The sequence below is a fragment of the Mesoplodon bidens genome, assembly GCF_964165515.1.
Source record: "Mesoplodon bidens genome assembly, chromosome: 12".
Taxonomy (NCBI): domain Eukaryota; kingdom Metazoa; phylum Chordata; class Mammalia; order Artiodactyla; family Ziphiidae; genus Mesoplodon; species Mesoplodon bidens.
In genome coordinates, this window is record NC_138168.1 from 91,482,854 (window position 1) to 91,500,795 (window position 17,942).

Genomic DNA, 17,942 nt, shown 5'->3' on the forward strand with positions numbered 1-17,942 from the left:
CTCCCGGTCAGCTTCTATAGGGACCCACACGTTCAGGAGTGCTCCTGAGGGCGCCCAGAAACTGCATTCCTGATGCCCGACACCAATTCCCCGGGAGCCTGTTTTTAGCAGGACACCCTGGACGTCAGTGGCCCCAGCGGAGAGGCCTGAGGGGCTACTCCGAAGGAAAGGAAGGAAGACGGCGCTAGTTCTGAAGGAAAGGGCGGGAAAGGGGGTACGAGCAGGAGGTCCCGGCCGGTGAGGCACAGAGGGGAAGGAGGACAAGCTGGACGGGGCTTCAGAGCATTTGCCATGGGGTATCCTCCCCTGGACCTTGTCCACGAGACCTTCAGCCAAGGCCGCCGTCCTCCAGTGCCCGTGTTACTGCACCCAGTGGGTGAAGGACACAGTGAACACGCTGGTTCTGAGATCACAGAGCCCTCCAGGTTCACCGTCTGTGAGGTTAAGGGTGACGTGCCTTCTTCCCGGGGCCACGTGAGGACCCAGTGAGCTCACGGCTCAGTGACAGCCTCCAGCACCCGCGTGGGTCCGCTGCCTCGCTGCCGAAGTGACACTCTGCACAGCAGAGTCTCGGGGCTGCTCTGACCACGATGACTAAAACCGGGGAAGCCAAAACTCTATAATACGACACGTAAATTTAACGTGGCAGCTCATACCCATTCCAGCTACCTCTGTACACGTGAGATTTATATAATACACGCGCAGTTCCTCACTCAGCAGAGAAAACCGGTCAAGTACTAGCAGAACCTTCAATCTCCACGAAATGCCACGCTGGCACTTCTGAATGGCCTTGACCCGTTGTAGAAGTCAGGTTTACTTTCTCAGCTTGTTAAGGGTTCATTTCTTCTGCTGCTCTACACGTGGCAAGGCACAGAAGGCCCCAGCAGGTCAAACTGGACTCATTGAGGGGGGCAGGTCCCACCAGCAGACACTGCGGACGCCCTCGGACCTGTGCAGCCCCTGCCAGGAGGTCGCCGTCTACAGGGTCTGTCAGATGAGTGCCAGGCTCTTGTGCATAATTCATGAGAAATTTAAGAAGTCTCACTGTTTGACATTAACGAGCAGTAACTGTCAATTGCTCTGGGCACTCTGCTGGGACTGGGGCTCCATCAGGAGCGGGGGGAACCAGCCCAGAGAAGGGGACAGGCAGCAGGGAGACCAGACGGCGTGGGGCTGAGGAGCAGAGGACGGGAGGCTCTGCAGACAGAACACGGACAGAGCAGGTGCCCCCCCAAGCAGAGACAGCGGCCACTGGAGGCGAGGGGGGAGCATTCGCGCAGGGACAGCCCGCTGGTGGACATGGGGAGCGGGTGTGAGGGGACACCAGGCCAGGACCCGGCCAGCGGGGGGCAGTGGAATGGCCCCCAGAGACGTCCATGCCCCAACCCTGGAACCTATGAATAGGTCACCTTCCTGGCAGAGGGGGCCCTGCTGTATCTCGAGAAGGGAGGTTATCCCGGGGCGCCAGGATGAAGCACAATAAGCACAAGGTCCTTACATGGACTTGGGGGCAGAGGCCAGAGTCAGAGAGAGACTGGGGTGCTGCCCCCTGGCTCTGAAGGAGGAGGATGGGGCCATGAGCCCAGGGAAGTGGGCAGCCGGAGAGGCGACAGGACCATCCTCCCCTGGAGCCTCCACAAAGGAGTGCACCCCCCTTTTGATCTTAGCCCTGTGAGACCTGTTTTGGATTTCTGGCCACCAGAGCTGTTAAGATGATGAGCTGATGCTGTTTTGAGCCACCGAGGTTGGTAATTGTGACACAGCAAGAGGAAACTAGCACAAGTGGGTGTCACGGAACAAGGGGGGGTGGTGCTCGTTCTGGCTGAACCGATGGCAGTGGGAGGGGTTTGAGGTTTCAGTGGGGAGATCGGCCCCGCAGACATGCTAAGATGAGATTCTTGAACAAAACATCCAGTGACGCTGAGAGTCAGCAGGAAAGGCACTAGAAGGGTCTTAAGTCAGAGGGAGAGAAGGAAGGAGGGCCGACCTGGGAAGCGTGAGCGTCCCCGGGAAGACACACACCAACAGAACTAAGCCACGGCCACGGGGAAGGCAGCCCTGTCTGCACACGCTGGTGTGATGAGAGAGAGGGCTTTAGCTCTGAGTCGGCCCCCAGGTACCAGGGCCGCCGGGGTGAAGTCATCGGTCGGTAGCGGGTGGAATTTTACAAACCTGTGATCTTAATGTGTCCCTCTTCGTCCAGGAGGATGCTGAAAGAAAGAGGAGGAAAACGGATGCTTTAAAAGAGACGAGACACACGGAAGGGCACGGAGACCCCAGGGGAGCCGCCCAGGCCCTTGGGCAGCAGTCTCCACGCTGGCTGGGGGGCGGCAGGTCACCTGCTGTTCGCAGACGTGGCCTTCAGACCACTGCTTCCCTAGTCAGCAGCTTCTGCTGGGTCAGGAGCACAGGCACATCCACGGTGTGTGGGGTGCAAAGGGCACCCCCATGTTCTTGTGCCTGGCTCAGCAGGCTCACACTGGGGACTGCAGGTGTGAGACCCTCTCAAGCTCAGGGAAAGGTCTGGGGACCCCCCCAGGCTGTCTGTCCTGCATGAATGGGCCTGAGAGGGTCCGCGAGTGCCCTGGCCTGTGCAGACGCAGAGCTGCTCAGAGGGGACTTCCTGAACCCAGGCGGGCCCGCGACGGCTAGAGCCCGCTCTTCTGGCCAGACCCATCCACGAGCCCCGCCTGGCCCTGGGGACCACTGCGACCTCCGGGGGAGTCTGTGACACCTCAGGCCTCAGCCCCCGGGAGCCATGTTGTGGGAGCCGGTCCCACGGGGTCCCTCCTGGTGCCCTGGGCCACGATCTCGGCGTGCAGGCGTCTGACGTTCAGATGCCCCACGGGGAGCACTGCCCTGTTCCTCCCAGCTCTCTGGAGTACGGCGAGGCTGACGCCCACGGGAGGGCGGAGGGAAAGTCTGAGGGGATGGATGCAGGCGAGCCTTCCACGAGGCCCTTCTCCAGCCCATCAGCCCACAGGTCCCCGGGGCTCCTGGCTTGCCCTGTTTCTTTCTTTGCTGTAATTAAACTCTGTTCCACCAGCTCCTGGGAGGCACCAGCCCGGACCTAAAGAGACCAGGACGTGGGCTGTGAGGATTAATATGTGGTACCTTAGACACATCTGGGAAAGGAAGGAAGTTCTGACACAGGCTACCACATGGATGGACCTCGAGGACACCACGCCGAGTGCAATAAGCCAGCCACAAAAGGACAAATACTCTGTGATCCTACTTACATGTGGTCCCTAGAGCAGTCAGATCCACAGAGACAGAAAATAGAAGGGAGGGTGCCAGGGGCTGGGGGAGGGTGGTGGGGAGTTAGTGTTTCATGGGACAGGGTGTCAATTTTGCAGGATGAAAGAAGTCTGGGAGATGGATGGTGGAGACGATTGCACAAATGGTGTGAATGCTCTGAACACGACTGAACTGTGCACTTGAAAATAGTCAAGGTGGTAAATTTTATGTCATCTTTATCTTACCACAGTTTAAAAAAATCTGCCATGGGAATAAAAATCATACCTATTATTTTATGGAAATGGGAAGGAAAAAGTTACAGTGTATAATTAAGATGACAATTTATCATGAAAGAAGCAAATGTTCTTATCTCTGCTTTTCAGTTATACTTAATCTTTGCCCAGAAGTGAGCAACTTCCAAGATTAATTCCCTTCTAATTCTAATGAACAACGAAATCCTTTTTCTTCAATCCTGCAATTGCATATTACTATTTTTAACTATAAAGATCCCTTTGACCTTTAACTAGAGGGAGAATCGGGGTGCTGCCTTCATGGGGCAGAGCCCACAGCAGGGGTGAGCAGGTCAGCCGAGCTGGCTGTGACAGTGGCCTCAGCGCCTGTTTTCTGAAGGCGATGCTGAGTTGGCGGGACGTGGCTCTTAGTATGGGGATACTCAGGAGAGGGCCTCTCATGGTTATTTAAACATCATTTACACGTGCAGCCAGTGATGCTCTACCCAGCCGGCGGTTAAGCTGAAGCTGTGCGTGGGGAGCACTTCCCTCTGGTCACAGGCAAATACGCTTTGATTCAGGGACATACGCAACGTTCCTGGTCTCTAGGCAAACCCAGGCGTTTCCCTTAAACGCCTGCCACTTCTCAGCAGAGTTCGCATTTTTCTCAGTTCCCTGCAGGTGAAGAAGTTAAGGGACCAGGAACAAGGGCTGGGATCTACTTCCTGTGCCCTCAGGTCCTGGGCTGCCTTGTGCTCCAAGTCTTGGGGTCCCACCAGGCCCCATATATCCAGGGGCAGGCATGGCCCTCAGTCTATAGGGGGACAGGGGGCCGTTATGCACCACGTCACAGGCCAGAGGGAGAAAATCATCAACTTCGCTGCAGGGACCACTGTCAGGCCAACCAAATGAACTTAAAACAGAATCTCCTCTAGATCCTCTAGATCCTTCCTCTTCAGTGGGCCCCTCCTAGTTTGTGGCAGCTCGACACAGAAAATAGCAGGAAGAAAACCTGGAAGTAATATTGCAGGTGATCATGGCCAAAGATACACAAACCTTCTTGGAATTTGGGCTGGGAACCTGGTGCCACCGTCTTTTGGAAAAACTCAGAAAGGCTCATCTGACTCGTCACCTAGAAATGGGTCTGTCAAGACAGCTGAAAGGGCTTTCCAAGGTGGAGGTGGAGATGGGGAAGAGACCGGCACAGAAGACACAAACTAGCGAGGAGGTGACGTGTGAGACATTCCCAGTGCAGGATGGGGCCCATCTAAGGAGGGAGGGCACGGGGTGTGGGAGGAGGAATAGTGGGCTGCCTACCTGCCCAGCCTCCCCTGGACCACAGGGATGCAGGCCCGGCCCTGCCTCCCTTGGGGGGTGTTATGAGGGTCAGGTGAGAATAGGCTGGGACCATCCCACACAAATCAGCACAAGCCACACCTATGTCTGGGCACCTTTCCAGGGGCGGGCATGTGGCATCCCTGCCTGTGGGGTGCCAGCACCGGAACGTCCCCAGGCTACGGCCTCACTGGGGAATTAAGTACGGGGACAAGGCGACGTGGGCAGCAAGAGGGCCCCGCCCCGCCTCGTCCGCACTCACTTTTCCGGCTTCAGGTCTCTGTAGATGATCCCCAGGCTGTGCAGGTGGTCTAGCGCCAGGGCCAGCTCGGCCAGGTAGAACTTGACGTCCTCCTCCGTGAACATCACCTGGCGGGAGAGAGGACAAGACCTCAGCCTGCGCTGCGGCTGCTGGCGTTAAAGACAGAGAGGCACTCAGCCCCACCAAGACTGCGCTCCGCTCTGCAGACCGCGGCCCCCAGACAAGGCTCTTCCAACTGCTACAATGGAAACGTGAGCTGTCAGCAAAGTTTTAGGACCCGTGAAGGGGAGGGGGCACTCCTCACACAGCGACTAGGCCTTGTGGGCGGAGCCCCGGGCAGAGTTCCCTCCCCCGAGCTTTCTTGCCCCACAAACCATGCAGCTCTGGAGTGTATTTCTGGGTTTATGTTTTAATATGCGTGCTTCTGATATAACACTTTAATACAAAAAACTAAACCACACTGTGAAGGTCTGACATAAACAGGCCTGAAGGATTTACCGAAAATACGTCTCAAATGTCATCCCTCCTCCTTCAAGTTCACCTCTTCACCCCTTGGGTTTATGCAAACTAGGAACTGACATCTCCCCAGAGCGGGACGAGTCTTACCAAATACAACCCACCCGTGTAGCATCGGTGGGTGCCCCTTGCCGGAGAGGCTGGCGGGAGAGGGACCCTGGTTTAGCTAAAACACACACGAGGCCATGGCGCCCAGCAGACCTCAAGGTCATCGTCTCCTACTGTTTCCCTGTCCCTGCGGTTGTGAGAACCAGCATGTAATTTTGTAGTCACCTTACCAGCAAGCCAGATGATATCAGAAACCATTCTTTACCCGCCCCATGAGAAATGAATGTCACAGAGACTAGAAATCCACGTCATGACTGAATTCTCTCTGAAGGCAGACGCGTGAAAAATCAATACATGATCAGAAGGTTGCCTGGGAAGCTCAGAATCAGAATAAGGGCAATTTGGGGAACTGAACAGTGAATACATCAGGCTAATGAAGGTGGAGCACATCCATTTCACAAAAGGGATGCCTCCCAGTGGGGAGGACATGCACCCCAAGTCCTGGATGACACTTGGGTGCCACCAACCCTCGCTGCCCCTCTGGCCTCTGGAATCTCCTGTTCTGTCTTCCACACTTGACCGGCACCTTTCCTGGCTGGGTATTTCTTCTCTAAATTGGTTAGCATACTCAGTGGGCTTCCCTGTGAGAAGGAGTTCCCTGTAGGAAATCCTGCTGGCTGTCGAATTCTCTTTGGCCCGACTTTCTCCATCTCTGTGTATAACCACACAGGCACGTCTACAGCTTAGTGCTCAGGGGCGGCCATATTACTCTCCTTGGCTGCTCTTAGGGCACAGATCTGCGTGGCCACCAAGTGCAAATGCAAAGGGTTTCTCTATGGATGTGAGTTCCTGAAGGCAGTCAGTACGGAGACCGACACACACAAGGATGCTGTCTAGTGGGCTCGGTGAAGACGATGGAAGGGAAATACTTTTTTACACAGGGTTAGGGTTAGGGTATCATTCATTTCCTGTGTTTCTGTGAACTCTGAGACCCTGTTGAGCCCAGGCTGGACAACTTCACTTCTACTCTGAAATAAAGGGTCCTATGGGTACCTTGCGTGTGGCCTTTTTGGTCAAGAAGCCCAACAACAGGGTGTGTCACACTGGATGCTGGACAGACCAACCCCCAGTGGCCTGACTTCCTTTGGCGGGGGTGGGAAGGAAGCAAATCAATAGGCATCAGATGAGAAACTGGCCGAGGTCAATGATTCGCCATCTTTGGAAACGTGAGCTCAGCTGTGAGGCAGGTTAAGGGACCAGAGACCTGATCCGAAAGGGCTTTTGGAGAACTTGGATCTGAATCCTCCAGCCCGTGCTTTCAACCTCTATCGCCAAGAGTCCAATACGTCAATAGTGCCATTGCCCGAGGGACCATCAGGAAACAGGGAGAGAGCAGCTCGAGGTCTTGGGGACCCCACTGACGCTCCACCTTGATTGACTGCACTTTGGAGTTTCGCACAGGATGGAGGGACCTCCTGCTGAAAAAGTGGGCGGTGAGGAAAGGGGGAGGGCAGCCCGAACCCCGTTACAGCCCAGTAAGAACCCCGGTGCCGGCTGAGGTTGCGTCAGAAGGGCCGGGAACCTGTTCTGTGCATCGTGTCAACACGCTGTCACCTTCATCATGCTCTCTTCTGTATAAAGGAAACTTTATACAGAATCAACAGGATTAAAAGCCTGGCATTATCACTGCCTCGAGCAGGATGCTGGGTTTTCCATCCCATGAAGCAGGGGCCAGAGAGCTTTCACGTTGCGCTGCAAGACATCCTGGAATGTTCCTAAGTCAGGTAGTGGGGGTCAAGGACAAGCCCTGGGGGTCACGGAGCGCTCACGGGTGAAGCCCTAATTAGACGCTCCCGACGCCCCTCCCAGGATGTGTGGTCAGCGTGTTAATAGCGTCTTCCTACGGTGGAAAGTGAAACGTTGTGACGTAAAGTCTTCCCTATGTAACATAAATCAAGTTTCCATCTGCTCTACACAGGGAAGGTTCTAGAGCTCCACGGGGGTCTTGGGAAGAGTCCGTTTTCTTAAGAACTTTCCAGGACAACAGATTTCTTCCCTGTGTGACTTGTGAGACATCTTTAAAACACACGCACACACCACACACCATACGCCCTCACACCAAATACATACACACACCACACACACACTTACACATACACACGCCACCCACCACACAATGTGCGTGCATGTACACGCACTTTCATAATTCTCTTGCACACACACCACACACACACGCACGCACACACACCCCACCCTGCCCCGTGCTCTCCTGTCCCTCGAATTCTAGGCAGAAACCCACAGCCCGCACTCCGTGTACCTCTTTGGAGAGCCTGGTGAAGAGGTCTCCTCCGCGCAGGAAGTCCAGAATCAGATAGAGTTTTCCCTCCGTCTGGAAGGCTGCGGAAGGAGAGAGTTGAGAGCATTTCGGTGTCATGGTCCCCTGCGGTGGACATCAATCCCCTGGGTCCAGGCTCTGAGTGCAAAAAGCCCGTCTCTTGTTGGCTCAAACAATACCGCGTAGCCTGTAACCCTGGGTCATTTCAGAAACAGGACTGGGGCCGGGCTGGAGACCGCACAGCAGAGTGAGGGCAGGACTTGGGGAAGGGAGTGGACGGTGAGGAGTTCTGTCTCTCTCACTTTTCTTCATGGTCTGGAGGTTATTTCTCCTCCTCTCCCCGCCCCTTCCCCGCCTCCTTCCTCTTTCCTTCCTTCTTCCTTCCCTCCCTCTCCTTCTTCCTGCCTTTTTTTAATCACAAAGGGATTGAAAGACACACGGAGAGAAGTATGTGTAGGTTCCACTTGCTCTCATCACCACTACCGACACGGGGCTTTGGGCACAACCGTGTCTTGTTAGAGACTTGGCTTTGCTGGAAGGTGGCTGGTGAGCAGCAGGGCGATCGCCGCGACATCTGGGACGAGTCCCCTCCCCCTCCTATGGAACTGTGCTCGGTACAACTCAGGGCTCAAGGATATCCACCACCTGTTCCTTCTTTTACGGCTGCGCCGGGGACGGGTCGGCCCAGCTGCCTGTACCTGGTAGCAGCAGCGCTCGTGCTCTCCCTTTGGCCCTTGAGGGCCACAGTTATGGGCATGGAGCTCACGGTTCAGGCCCCGCCTGCCACCAGCAAGGGCACGCCTTGGTCAAAGGCGGGCACGGTGCATGCGTGTGAGGCTCAAGAGAAACTAACCACCGTGGCTACTGGATGGTCAATTCAATGTTCCCGCTGGTCTGGCACGTGGCATCTATTTTACACACAAAGGAAGTATGGCTGGAAGGGGTGCTGACATCCCCACACACTTGGGAACTTTTCATTTTCTAAAAGTCAATGCCAGAAGCATTATAACTGTTGGGGTTTTAGAAACATAAAGCCTCTAACTAGAAACCCCTTTGTCAGAATTGTGTAAACTGCAGCGTGGATGAATGCTCCCTCCTAGGGCTTGACAGGCAGACAGAGGACAAGTAGCTTGTGATCCATCACAGAGGTCACGTGGAGGATGCCTTTAAAAATCTCTGCAAGACCCCAGTTCTCAACTGCTTCAGAAAAACACCCGGGAAACCAACCGAAACGACACCTGGATCGGATCTGACACCAGCGAATCAGCAGCACTGAGGCGGCCGTGTGATAGAGGGGGGTCAGCCTGCCGCCACCGGTGGGATCTAAGGGCACCTGCCCGTGGCCCGAGGGATCCGGCCACCACGCGGCTGCCCGCAAGGTCACATCCATGTTGGCTCTTATTATTTCTGAAAGGAGAGGCCCCGTGCTTTCCAAACAGGACTTTCTACACTGTCTTCTTAGGAATATCAGAAGTTCACGAGCAAAGAGCTCTGTCCTCCCGCCTTTGCGTGTGTTCATGCCTTCACTCCCGACGTGGGTGAAAGTCACGGACAGTCTCCTCCAACTGTGCCCCCCCCCGAACCCTGTACCAACAAGGTACGGGACTTGTCCTTGTTGTGCCCAGCGCTTCGCCCACATTAATTACTCGATTAGGGCACAAAGCTGTAATGCAGTCTGCCATGACTCTGGAGCCGCCATCTCATTATTTTTAATTTGAAGATTTCACTTATTGCTTCTCCGAGGAGGTAAAATGGCAGAAAGCAAACGAAGAAGCCTTGTGTGGCATTGCAGATATGTGGCCTCAGAAATCAGAATTATTCCATCTGAGTCTCAGTTTTCTCTTCTGAGAAATGGAAACAATAGCCTACCTTGAAAGGCAGTTTTGAGGGCTCTACCGTCTTTCAAATGTCTAAAATATAGTCTTTACTTAAAATGCAGGAGATGTTACCATTCTGGTTTAAAGAAACTATGGGGTCATAGGCACTTTACTCTGAAACAACACAAAAATATGTCATACATTCACCCCATCTAGGTTGAGACCATTTTTTAAAACCACTTTCTCCATGTTGATAATTTAATTAAGGGTAACCTCTCGCTCCCTCAGATTCGGTTTTTCGAGATGAAACAGGGCATCTTCCTCCCCCAGAGAAGAAGAATCTGAGGCTCAGGAACCCGGGGGGAGAAAGCTCCACCCCAGACAGCGCCGGACGCTGAGACAAGGAATCGATGCCGATTTCCTCCGATTTGGGGGAGGGTTGGTCTAGGTCCTCTCAACAGCTGGGAATTTTTTTCCCTCCCTTTACCGTAATGAAGCTTTACGATGAAAGGGTGATTCACTTCTGCCAAAATGTCTCTCTCCATCTTCGATCTGACTCGGTCCCGAACTGCAAGACAGAAAAATCGAAGGCTTTCAAAGGCAGGATGTGAAACACAAGACATTAGATATAAATAATTTCCCCCAACTTTTTGTACAAACTTTTCAAACATACACAAAAGTTGAAAGAGTAGGTGGAATGGCCTCCCCTGAGTCCTCCACCTATAGACTCAACAACTGCTTACATTTCGATACATGTTCTCTCCCCTCTCTCTATCTCCCTCTCTTTCCGCACACATACACACATTTTAGCCACAAATCTGACAATATATTGTCGACGCTGTGACACTTGACGCCTAGGTGCATTTACATGCAGCATGCCCTAAGAACAGGGTAATCTCTTACATAACCCTAACGCGACTGTCGCCCTGAAGAACATTCACCAGCATTCCATAATATCATCTAACATCTGGTACATATTCCAATCCTGCCCGTCCTGCCATGTCATTTATAGCTGTTATTTTTTCCAACCTCGGATTCGGTCAAGGTTCACACGTTAGATCTGGTTGTTATACTTCCTTATTCCTTTTGCTTCTAGAATACAATGGTCCCGCATCTTTTTTTCCCCTGTGCTTTTTGTGGGCTTTTTGGTTAAGTCCAGGTCAGTTTTCTTGTAGATTGTTCCTACGTGTGTCTGATTGTTTCTTTACTGGTTGCTCTAACTCCTATATTTCTTATAAACCGAGGTTAGGTCTGGAGGCTTTATAAGGTTGAGGCTAAATATATATATATATATTTTTGGCGGTACGCGGGCCTCTCACTGTTGTGGCCTCTCCCATTGCGGAGCACAGGCTCCGGATGCGCAGGCTCAGCGGCCATGGCTCACCGGCCCAGCCGCTCTGCGGCATGTGGGATCTTCCCGGACCGGGGCATGAACCCGCGTCCCCTGCATCAGCAGGCGGACTCTCAACCACTGCGCCGCCAGGGAAGCCCCAAGGCTAAACATTTTTGGCAAAAATACCTCCCGGGTGATGCTGCAGACCTCAAGGTGCAGCAGATGCGGGGAGGGGTGCCGCACTACCCTTGCTCAGTGATGCTAAATTCCACTGGGTCAAGTCATCAGCCTCTCACTGCAAAGATGTGTACATCCCCTTGTAAGTAACAAATAACGTGAGGGGTGATATTTTGGTATGGAATGACCTGTGGGTTCCCTTACAATCCTTCATCCGTTAGCTTACATATACGATCCTTGCTTATACGGATCAAGGATGCGTGAGTCATTTAGGGTTACAAAATGGCAATGTTCTCATTTCTGATGGGACTAGAAATCAAGAGGAAAATCCCTTCTCTTCCTCTTCCTGAGGATAACTATGGATTATGGATTTTTTTTAAAAAAAATGACCAATTACAATTGGTTATTTAAAAATAACCAATTACAATATTATTCTTTTCGGTGCTGACATTGCCTAAAGTTTAGCCATCTGGGAATACAGATGGGATTAGTTTTGAGGAAAAAATAAACAAAAAACCAAACAAAATCACCACTTGAGAATAAGAACAACTCCAAGATTCCACAAGCAAATTGGTACACCCAGGGCAATGTCCGAGTGACGTCCTACAGCCCTGCGTGTGTGAAGGCAGAAACTTTCCTCAAATATTCCTAAGTGTGACAAGTATGATGAATACCACCGTATGGACCAAGTATTTAAGTCGTTCATACTTTGGTCTTATGATATGTACTTTTAAAGTTTTATTTAAAAAGTCCCTCCCAAAGGATGGCTATAATAAAAAAAAACCCCACAAATAATGGAAAATAACAAGTGTAGGTGAGGATGTGGAGAAGTTGGTGGGAATGTAAAATGGTGCAGCCACTGTAGAAAACAGTTTGGCAGTTCCTCACAAAGTTAAACACAGAAATACCAGCAATTCCATTCCCCAAAGAACTGAAAACAGGAATTCCAACAGATACTGGACACCCACATTCACAGCAGTATTATTCACCATAGCAAAAATATGGCAGCAACCCAAGGGTCCACTGATGGATGCCTGAATAAGCAAAAGGGAGTTTGTCCACGCAATGGACTATGACTCAGCCCTAAAAAATAAAACTCTGACACACACTACAGCAGGGATAAACCTTAAGAATACTACACCAAGCAAAGTAAGCCAGACATAAAAAGGACAAATACCATATAATTCTACTTATATGAGGTCCCTGGAGAAGTCAAATTCATAGAGACAGAAAGTAGAAGGGTAGGTGCCAGGGGCTGGAGGAGGGAAGTGGGGAATTGTTCTAATGGGGACAGAGCTTCTGCTAGGGATGATGAGAAAGTCTGGGGTATAGATAGCGGTGATGGTTATACAATGTTGCAAATGTATTTACTAACACCACTTACAAATGGTTAAAATGATGGATATCCTATTATGTATATATATATATTTATTTTTTTATTTTTTATTTTTTTTTGCTTTATAACAAATTTAATCAGTTATACATATACATACGTTCCCATATCCCCTCCCTTTTGCGTCTCCCTCCCACCCTCCCTATCCCACCCCTCCAGGCGGTCACAAAGCACCGAGCTGATCTCCCTGTGCTATGCGGCTGCTTCCCACTAGCTATCTACCTTACGTTTGGTACTATTATGTATATTTTATCACAATTAAAGAGAACAGAAGTCCTTCCTGTCCCTGGGCCCCAGGACAGTCTCCTGCATTTTGCTCCATGACTGGCTTCCTCTTTCACACTCAGGTGCTCAGGCTCCCTGGGGTCCACCTCTGCTTTGGTGCCCTGGCCGCTCACCTTCCCGGTGGGTCTGTGGCTGAGAGCCCGGGGCCCGCGGCCTGGAGCACACACACCCAGGCTCCGTCTCTCCCAGCGCACAGGTGGCTCCCTGCTCAGCTTCCTCCTCTGTAATCTGGGGTGAAGATGGTACCTGCCTCACGGGGTCATGACGAGAACAACGGGTAGCGTGTGAGCACGACGGTGCTGGTCCCACAGCCAAGGCCATGCCTGCGCTGGGGTCATTTTACTGCCTAGTAAGTGGAGTCAGCTTCACTGCATGATAAGAGTCAAGGGCTTTTCCCTGACCTTCCTCTCTGCTCTGATGCTTGGCTGTTCCTGGTCCGATACAGACCCCTATGACTGCAGTGGCCCCGAATCCCTGAGACGCTGGAAGGGCTGAGCACTGGCATACAGGACGCAGAGCTGCCCCGGCAAGCGGGAGTCTGGGGGCCACAGTGTGAAGAGGGAAGCAGGGGAGCCTCCCGAGGGCTGTGCGCCCGGGGCAGCGGGGGCCAGGCGCCCGGGGGAGTCTCCATGGATGCCACCTTCAGGGGCCCCGGGAGGGCAGCACTCCTCCGCTGGGGACGCAGCCATGACTGTTTTCACCCCTGGAGGGAGGGGAGACACCGGGTGTGTGATGGCGTTGGTGAGCAAGACCCGAGGAGAGGTTGGTGTCTCTGGGTGGCTTTTTTTGGTGTCGTTTTAAGAAGTTTTGATATGCTTCTTCATTAAAACACATTTCATCTATTCATTCTTTAAAAAGTAGTTTATGGTAGAGGTAAAAATAAGAGGGTCTGTTGTTGAACACGACTGCAGCTACACCAGAGAGAAGGTTTTATGGCAGCATCTGTGCAGCTCCATCAGGACACGTCCCCAACACAAGCCCATCCCTTGGGAATTCTGGCCGTGGACACCCCGGCACGGCCACCACTTAGGAGAATGAACAAAGGGGGCAGAAGCAGACAGTTCCCAGGCAGACGGCACAAAGAGTCGCTCCATTTCCTGTCTATCCCGAGTTACAGGTTCCAGTGGCTCTGCCACGGAGAACAGCAGAGAACGGGTTTCAGGAGAGTCAACAGAAGCAAAAGCTGAGACCCATTCATTCAATAAAAGACGCAGAGGATGCCAGCTAAAGACCCTGAAGGGAGAACGGGATCCCACATAAGCAGTGGGATCCGAAAGACGTCTCTCCAAACGTGCGCAGGCTGAGGAGGAGACCTTGGGTGGGACAGGGTCACAGGAAGGAAGGGGGGATGCGTCAGTGACAGGGGGCCTGGGGCCGCCCCTCCCAGCCCTGGCCGACAAGACGCCTCTCTGAGCAGCTGCTGTGCGGGCCCACGGGCTCTTCATGGTGGGAACCTCATCCAACGCATCTCAGGCTCCTGCATCCTTTGCCTCAGGCTCCTGCGTCCTTTGCCTCAGGGAGCGGAGCCGGCTGAGAAGGGCCCGCGGGAGGCAGTCTTCTGTCACCCCCATGTACTGCCACCCCCAGGCACGTCCTCCTCTGGGGAGAAGCCCTGGTCCACTCCCACCCCCATGACGTGATCTGGTGAAGCAGGTGGCAGGGGACCGGGACACTGTGTTCCCACCCCCGTCCTGCCATCTCCTTGCAAAGCTCACTCTTTGACTTTGGTTAAGAAAATCTAAAAATCCTCTAAATGGGACTGATGTTATTATCTTGGGTTCAGACCTCTTTGGAATGAGGAACACTGCTTTGTGTTACTTACGTATCTGAAGATAGTATTTGTCATGGAAAGCAAAGGCCACAATAAGCCTGGTGACAAAATTAGAAAAAGATGCTTACATTCAAATTTCCAAGGGGCTGTCCAGTTATAGGGGTAAAATAAATACATATTTCTTCCCTACATTTTATACAACAATAAATCCAAGATCGATTAAAGAGGGAAATGTTAAAAAAAAAACAAGCTGTAAAAATGGTAACAAAGATGAATACTCATCTGATGTCTGGGTGGGACATTTTATTTTGTTTTAAATAAAAGCAATGGAAGAAATAACCTAGGAGAGAGTGATAGACTGAGTTACCAAACAGATTTCCCATCCAAAAGGTCATAAAATTAAAAGGCAGACAAAAAATTCAGAGATTATCTGAAACAAACAGAAAAAGGGCCAGGAGCCTAAATACACACACTATCTAAATACTCTTATTCTGTCTAAAGTAACAGAGGAGAAACCAAGACTCCAGCCCCAACAGTGAACCTAATGGAGCACAGATAAGACACATCGCTTTGGGGAAGATGCCTTCACAAACATGTTTGGTAAGGCTGACCCCCGGGGCATAAACTGCTGAAACACAAGCATACTGGGTCCAAGGTAGCAGGAAAAGGGAAAGGCTGTGTTCATGGAGGCGCAGGATTTTATCACTGCAGACGGCCAACGGGGGAACTGACCGGGGCCAAGCTAACACGATGCGCAAGGACAGCTGTCACACAGGCAATGCCCTTCAGATGTGAAACAGCAGGCGTGAGGCCAGCCCTGCAAAGGTGACTGGGCATCTCCGGGTCTGCAAGTTCTGGCTTTGCCGGGCTGAACCGGCACCAGACCTCACCACCGCCCTCTCTGGGTGGCGGCAGTCACTCGGGCCACCAGGGATGGAGGGAAAGGCCCTGAACGGTGCCTCAGCCATCTGACGGGCAGCTGCAGAGTGGTCCCTCCACCAAGAAAGAAAACCGACATGAGAGCAAGTGCTTCATTTCTGATGCTGAGCAGTTCAAGCTGCCCCTGGAGGCTAAGGATTCCAAGGGATTTTGAGTTCCAAGACTCAGATGCATTAAAAAAAAAAAAAAAAAAAAAGCCCAGAGAGATGTTTCCTTCATCCTTCCATTGCTACCGTGCCAACGAGTTACAGAAATGGTGAGACACGCCAGCCTGAGGCGACACGTCCCCAGTAATCTCCCGCTGGGTGTTCTGGACCGGCGTGGGGTCTGGAGCCAGGCCACTGCCTCCCTGTGATATTTACTCTCTGGCATGAGACATGTGAGTCTGGAATCGAGCGGGGCTTGACCGTATAGATGGAAAAACCCAAATGTCCTAGACTATTTTGAGATTCACTAATAAACCGTAGACATCGGTGATAAATTAAAATCTTTTACACTTCACATCAACCCTGTACTTGTGGCTGACCCGCCATGCGAAGGATTACGGTGATGTGCTTTGCTCTGTACGGTAACCTGCAGCTCCAGGCGCCGGCTGTGACCTTCCCGCGTCCTTCAGCCTTCCGGGCCCGGGGCTGCCCCTGGGGCTGACATGAAGGCAGGAGCGCCTGTAAACTCGTCCTACCTGAAAGGCACAGTTTCCTTCCCAGGAAAGTAGAGGATGAAGCACACTGTGGGATTACCCTGCTGGACGTGACACACAACACAAAACCAGAGCTGCTTTCTGGACCCCACACACACACATTTTTCGGATTGGGCCCACGTCCCCAAGGCTTCCACGCCCCCCTCTCCATCAGACAACTTCAGGGGCACATGCTCCCAGGTGCTCCTGTGGAACTGAAGGTGCAGGTCATGCTACCCTGTTGATTTTCTTTCCTCAACCACTTGGCCTGTTCTGGACTTCTGGAGTTAAAAAGTTGGCTAATGCCCCTTGTGCCCTAACAAAAAAAAAAGTCTCAACATCCGTAGTCCTTTGAAGTCTCTGGCAAGTGACGAACCACAATGCACGCAGGTCCCTTTTGCCAGCCAGCCGACGGCTTGGCGCCCTGAGCGGATTTGAGCCTTGAAGCCTCCTGGGATTTCCTGCATCCCCACCCTCTGTGAGTCACCACAACTCTCTGAAAAATGGTCCATACGATCTCCTAGAGCCAGTCGGGAAATGCTCATGAAACTGATCTTGAAGTACGTGGCAACTGCAAGCTGCATAAGAACCCCTGGTAAGAATCATTAACCTACTTTGGAGGATGGATTTACTTAGGAGAGCTCCACCTGCAATGAGGCTGGGACGAAATCCTCTTGTTAGAGTTGGACACCATTGCCTGTATTTGCCTGTTTTTAAATGACCTCCCTCAATACACATTACTTTTACGCTACACTATATATCATGTCATATCATGTTACATTATGTTACATTATATTCTACTATATAGAGACTGTATTTGAAAAGAGAATGAAACGTGAGATAAAAACAAGTCCTATCGGTCACGGTGAAGATGAGAGATGGCCAGGTAGGAGGTACATCTTAGAAAAGCCCGGGGTTGCTGTGGACGGGGCTGCGACATCCCTCAGGGACTGCGGGGCGCGGGACCGCACGCGCTGCACGCAGCCGTGCATCTGCAGGCGGCCGCGGTCACGGGGAGGCCTGAGCCTTTTAACTGGAGCTGGACACCAGGCTGGTGAAGAACTCAGGCTCTGCCCAGCTGAGTGACCACACTTACTGCCTCCTGCCTCTGTCCACAAAAACCTGCCAGGTCTGCAGTTATATCCCGAGCGGTCTCCTGGATACGGAATAAAAATCCACCTTCACACAATATCTTTTAACCTTCAAAGGTCTAATTCATAGCAAAGAGGGGCCTCCCGTGGGAAGCTGTGTTGCTAAATGTTTGGTGACCAAAACTTTGTACTGCTCATCACCTCAGAGAGAAAAGGAAGAAAACCAGGCATGATGAAAATTAAAACGTTAGCCACACTGATGATTCTATCGGGCACAATTCCCCAAGATTTGTCTCTATGCTAGATTATTTAAACCAAGACTGACATGGTTACTTAACTAACTTCTTTACCAGAGAATCCTTCTGTGGGTAAATCTTCAGCCCATTATGTTTTCATATTTACAGGCATTAAAGATGCAAGTAGTGAAAAAAAAATCTCTTTCCTACTTTTTCTCTACAATGTAAGAAATGCAATTCTGGTAGAAATTAACATAT

The 17,942-nt window shown here is 51.9% G+C and overlaps 1 protein-coding gene across 1 annotated transcript in view; it reads right to left on the reverse strand.

The window, feature by feature from the left end:
- RPS6KA2 (ribosomal protein S6 kinase A2) overlaps positions 1–17,942 on the reverse strand; it is a 161,533-nt gene that overhangs the window by 57,763 nt on the left and 85,828 nt on the right. The window contains exons 4-7 of the mRNA XM_081250651.1: positions 10,268–10,348; positions 7,946–8,025; positions 5,065–5,171; positions 2,173–2,210 (exon numbers count right to left, since the gene is read on the reverse strand). Of these exons, the coding sequence (XP_081106777.1) occupies positions 2,173–2,210; positions 5,065–5,171; positions 7,946–8,025; positions 10,268–10,348 (306 nt within the window). The remainder of the gene's footprint in view (positions 1–2,172; positions 2,211–5,064; positions 5,172–7,945; positions 8,026–10,267; positions 10,349–17,942) is intronic.